Below are 6,000 nucleotides of genomic sequence, written 5' to 3'. Positions count from 1 at the left end.
GCCTCCAGTCTGAAAAACAACCCTCCACCACCACCCTCTGTCTTCTACCTTTGAGCCAGTTCTGTATCCAAATGGCTAGTTCTCCCTGTATTCCGTGAGATCTAACCTTGCTAATCAGTCTCCCATGGGGAACCTTGTCGAACGTCTTACTGAAGTCCATATAGATCACATCTACTGCTCTGCCCTCATCAATCTTCGTTGTTACTTCTTCAAAAAACTCAATCAAGTTTGTGAGACATAATTTCCCACACACAAAGCCATGTTGACTATCCTTAATCAGTCCTTGCCTTTTCAAATACATGTACATCCTGTCCCTCAGGATTTCCTCCAACAACTTGCCCACCACTAACATCAGGCTCACTGGTCTATAGTCCCTGGCTTGTCCTTGCCACCCTTCTTAAGCAGTGGCACCATATTAGCCAACCTCCAGTCTTCCAGCACCTCACCTGTGACTGTTGATGATACAAATATCTCAGCAAGAGGCCCTGCAATCACTTCTTTAGCTTCCTACAGAGTTTCAGGGTACACCTGATCAGGTCCTGGGTATTTATCCACCTTTATGCATTTCAACACTTCCTCCTCTGTAGTATGGACATTTTTCGAGGTGTTACCATCTATTCCCTACATTCTATATCTTCCATATCCTTTTCCACAGTAAATACTGATGCAAAATACTTGTTTAGTATCTCCCCCATTTTCTGTGGCTCCACACAAAGGCCGCTTTGCTGATCTTTGAGGGGCCCTATTCTCTCTCTAGTTACCCATTTGTCCGTAATGTATTTTCCTTAATTCTATTTGCCATAGCTATCTCATGTTCCATTTTTGCCCTCCTGATTTCCCTCTTAAGTATACTCCTACTACCTTTATACTCTTCTAAGGATTCACTCGATCTATCCTGTTATACCTGACATATGCTTCCTTCTCTTTCATAACCAAATCCTCCATTTCTTTAGTCATCCAGCATTCCCCATACCTCCCAGCCATTCCTTTCATCCTAACAGGAATATACTTTCTTTGGATTCTCGTAAACTCATTTCTGAAGACTTCCCATTTTCCAGCCGTCCCTTTACATGCAAACATCTCCCCCCCCCATCAGCTTTTGAACACTCTTGCCTAATACCGTCAAAATTGGCCTGTATAACGTCCTGTATAACTGCAACATAACTTTTCAGTGCCTAACTGATGAAGGCCAGTGTGCCAAGGAGCCTTCTTCACTGCCCTGTCTACCTATGACTACTTTCGGAGAACTGAGCATCGAAACTCCAAGATCCGTCTTCCGCTATACTCCTTAGGTCTCTACCACTCACCATGAAATTGATTTAACTTTCCAAAATGCAAGATCTCGCACTTATCTGTATTAATCTCCACTTGCCATTTCTTGGCCCAGTTTACCAGCTGATCAAGATTCTGCTGCAACTTCTGAGAACCTTCTTCACTGTCCACGATGTAGCTATTCTTCTGTGACCTCACCTGTGGCTAACAATGATGCAAATATTGTTAGAGGCCCCACAATTTCTTTTCTAGTTCTTAGATATACCTGGTTCAGGCCAGGAGACTTATCCACCTTCATAGATCCTGTAATGTAATATGGACTGTCCCCGGGATATCACCACTAACTTTCTCAAGTTTCCACATCTTCATGTCTTTCTTCACGGTAAACACAGGAGAAATATTCGTCAAGGACCTCATCCATCTCCTGCAGTTCCATACATGTCCACTTTGGTCCTTGAGGGGTCCTACTCTCTCTCTAGTTATTCTTTTTTCCTTTAATATGCTTTAATATATTACACTTAATACACGTAATATACTCAATATGTTCATTTTCCTTTAATATACTGAAAGAATTTCTTTGGATTCACCCTAGTCTTCTCAGCCAAAGCTATCTCACGTGAATTTAATTTTTAGATGTCTGTCTCAGATATGGCAACGGGGTGGGAATGCTTCCAATTCATGCACAGTTCTGGCATTACTTGGTGCTCCATGTGGATTCCTAGGCTCCCTGACACCTGGGCATGTTTCAGAGTAAGTTAAATCATTTTTTTCTTTTGTGTCGCTCTGGTTTTACATACTTGATTATATACTTCTGAAATTGTTTCTGTATGTTTTAAGGTACTTTATTTTTTCAGTTATTTGATATTTACTTTGTTTAAAATTAATGGATGGACAACTGCCATGGTAACATGTATCAACATGATCTTAATCCACTAAATCTATCCATCTTAATCTTTTCGTACAGGTTTCAAAGCAAAATGAGATAATCAGAAAGTTACAATATTGTCTTATTTACAGGAAAGATGCTTTAAAAACAATATATAATGTCGGATTGATGCTGAATAGAAATAAATTGAGTTAAACTGAAGTCAAAGCCTGAATGGAATTGTTTAGTTTTAATCATTTTGTTTTTTATCAAGCTACTTCCTAGATTTAATTACTAAATTGCAATGCTGATTGTGAAAAGCTTAGATTTGTCATGAAGGATACCAATTGATTTGCAAATTTAAAGGGAATATAAAGTAAATCAGAAGATAATAATCAAACTTTTTAAACTTTTTTACACAACCTTTAGTATACATTTGAGTTTTAAAGGTATGAGGAAAGAAAATAGGTGTGCAATTTTCACACATTAGGAAAGAATGACTATGGAGGAAACTAAATGTTAATTTCAACAGAATTGCAATCCAGCATCATTTCTTGAGGCATGTCCATATACTGTTCTTTGCATATTGAGCTCAGTAATTGCCCAAGTCACGAGAGTGCCCAATATGACTCGTTTTCCAGTACTTGGCCTCGAGTGCGTTTCCATTTCTCATTTAAATAGTACTTAAAAGTCTTGAAGATTCTCAGCTCTGTCACTCTCTTGGGCAATAAGTTCCAAAGAAACAGCACTAGCAACAGAGTAGGTCATTTGGCCCTTTGATTGTGCTTCACCTTTTGGTGTGATCGTGCGTGATCATTTGACTTAGTATCCTTTCCTGCTTTCACCTCATACCCCTTGATCTCTTTAGTCCTAAAAAGTTCCTTCTTGAAAATACTGATTGTTTTGACTTGAACAGATTTTTGTTGTAGAGAATTCCACAAGTTCAATCCACTCCAAATGAAAATCCACTCTTCATCCCAGTCCTGAATGGCCTGCACTGTATCCTTTAACTGTAACTTCTGGTTCTGGACTTCCTAGTTTTTGGGAACATCCTTCTTGTATTCACCCAGTCCTTTGAGAATTTTATAGGTTTGCCCCCTAGCTTTTCCTCACTTATCAGCTCTGCCATCCCAGGAATCTATCTGGTCAACCTCCAGAGGCAGAACTCATCATCAAGACTTCTGAGGATGACGTTTAAGCACTCTGCTATTTTTTTCTCTTCTCTCCATTTTTCTCATTTTTTTTTTCTCTTTACTTACTTGAACAGCATCAGCAGTGGCAAGGGATCCCAATGCAGAGTCATGGCAGCAGTGAGTGAGCCCAGTGCTGATCCAAGGGGGCCCAGGTAGAACACATGTTGGCAGCAACTGAGCCCAGGGCATACTCTAGTAAGCCCTTACATACATTTTGGGGTGAGCATGAACATGGCATTGTAATTAGCAGTTGCTACATTGGCAGAGGTAATGTTGGCTTGGTAGACTCAGTGGCAAGAGCTGGCACCTGATAATCGGCAACTTCGTCGTTGGTTGGTCCAGCTCTGGAGGCGGTGAAGCAACGGTGGAAGGCCAACGTCAACAAGATGAGCCCAGTGGTGAGAGGTTTGGTTCTGACATTTCTGGCTTTGGTGGTGATGTGGAGGTAATGGAGGAGAATCAGCCTAGCAGCGGAAGATGACAGCTGAAGAGTGATGACTTCAACATTGGTTGAGTCTGGTGTAGATGGCAGCGAGGCAGTGGAGGTGGAATTGTGGCGCAGGCATCTCTGAAGATGAGCTGGCTCAGGCATGATGGAGTTTCTTCAAGCTATATCTTGCTGTTCATTTTCTTATCCTTAAACTATTCAAAATGGCGCTAGATCAAATGACAGTGGAACAGGTTTTTCTTGTATTTTACTGTTTTTCATCACTGTGAAGTACGTGATAATAATATTATTCATTCATTCATCCATCCTCTGATTTTATACACATCCTAGGTTCCTATCATTTGACATGTATCCCCTCACTATGTTCATCTGGCCAGCAGCATAGTGGCTCAGTGGTTAGCATTGCTGCCTCACAGCGCCAGGGACCCGGGTTTGATTCCAGCCTCGGGTGACCGCCTGTGTGGAGTTTGCACATTCTCCACGTGTCTGCATGGGCCCCCCTCTGGGTGCTCCGGTTTCCTCCCACAATCCAAAGATGGGCGGGTTAGGTGAATTGGCTATGCTAAATTGTCCATTGTGTTCAGGGATGTGTAGGTTAGGAGCATTAGTCGAGGTAAATGTAGAGTCATTTGGGAATGGGTTTGGGTGGGATACGCTTTGGAGGGTCAGTGTGGACTTGCTGGGCTGAAGGGTCTGTTTCCACACTGTAGGAATTCAAAAATTTCATTTGCCACCATTCAACCCATCTGACCAGCCTTTTATATTGACCTGAAGTCTAAGGTTGTCCTATTCACCACATCTTCAATTTTCATACCATGTGTGAGCTTACCTATCCTGCATGATTGTCACTGCCCCCTACATTCATGTCTAAATCATTAATGTACATTACAATCAGCAAGGGATCCAGCACTGAACCTTGTGATTTGTCACTGGACATAGGGTGCTTTTTGTGACTGGAAGCCTGTGACCATCATACCACATTGAATTACAATGAAGTTTAAATTAGTATGACAGGAGGATGGAAACTATTGCAAGGAGTCACAGGGAATTAAATTGGGGCCAGAAGAGTAGCAAGGGAAAAAGTGGAAAGCAGAGAAACAAAAGACAAAAAAATCAAGAAAGTCACATTAAATCATAATTGTAAAAAGGCAAAAATGTCAAAAAACAGCCGAAGGGCTCTGTGTCTCAATGCAAAGAAAATTTGTGATTAGAGAGATGAATTAATTGGATTAGAGTGGTGCTGGAAAAGCACGGCAGGTCAGGCGGCATCTGAGGAGCAGGAAAATCGACGTTTCGGGCAAAAGCCCTTCATCAAATGAATTAACTGTGCAGCCAGTTATTAATAGATATGAAGCAATTTGGATCATGGAGGTCTGGCTCCAGAGTGACCAAGGATGAAAACTCAACATCCAGGAGTATTCAATATTCAGGAATGAAAGAAAGGAAAGGGAGGTGAGGTAGCATTGCTGGTTAAGGAGTACTTTAACACAATAGCAAGGAAGGACATTAGTATGGACAATGTGGAATCTGTATGGGTGGAATTGCAGAACACCAATGGGGGAAAAAAAAAGTGGGAGTTTGTGCAAAACACCAAATAGTCCTTGTAAGGTTGGAGATGGCATCAAACAGGAAATTAGAGATGAACACAGTAAGGGTACAGCAGTTATTATGAGTGACATCAATCTGCATATAGATTGGACTAACCAAACTGGGAGCAATGCGATGGAGGTGGATTTCTTGAAATGTATGAGGGATCGTTTCCTTGACTATTATGTCAAGGAACAAACTAGAGAGCAGGTCATCCCAGACTGGGTACTGTGAAATGAGAGAGGATTAATTGGCGACCTTGTGGTGCAAGAATTCTACTATATTATGGAGCTATCCATATTTGAGAGATACAAAATGGCTGACAAAGCATTTAAAACAGAATTAAAAGCATGCTCCAGCATTTAACTAAAACAATGGTGCCTTTATGAAGGAGTTATTCTGAGGCAAAAGGGATCATTATGTGTACATACAGTTGGAAGGGGTGTTGGTACCGACAGTCATATTAAGAAATAGCCAAGGAAAAACAGTCTGAAGATTTGCAACAAACATAGGAGGAGCAGATAAACTTCTGCCCTAACAAGCACAGATGAACGAGTGGGGTTGTGGCTCATAAAAATCTGAGAGATCAAACAAGTTAATTAAACTATGACAAGTGATTGATTCCAACCTCATTA

The 6,000-nt window shown here is 41.1% G+C and overlaps 1 protein-coding gene across 2 annotated transcripts in view; it reads left to right on the top strand.

The window, feature by feature from the left end:
• khk (ketohexokinase) overlaps positions 1-6,000 on the top strand; it is a 58,086-nt gene that overhangs the window by 17,033 nt on the left and 35,053 nt on the right. For both annotated transcript variants that reach the window (XM_043686820.1, XM_043686819.1), the window contains exon 3: positions 1,906-2,022. In XM_043686820.1, coding sequence (XP_043542755.1) covers positions 1,906-2,022 — 117 coding nt within the window. The remainder of the gene's footprint in view (positions 1-1,905; positions 2,023-6,000) is intronic.

Source organism: Chiloscyllium plagiosum, unplaced genomic scaffold (genome assembly GCF_004010195.1).
Source record: "Chiloscyllium plagiosum isolate BGI_BamShark_2017 unplaced genomic scaffold, ASM401019v2 scaf_14347, whole genome shotgun sequence".
NCBI lineage: Eukaryota > Metazoa > Chordata > Chondrichthyes > Orectolobiformes > Hemiscylliidae > Chiloscyllium > Chiloscyllium plagiosum.
Note: the sequence above shows the minus strand (reverse complement) of the source record. Positions and strands in the feature narration are given on the sequence as shown.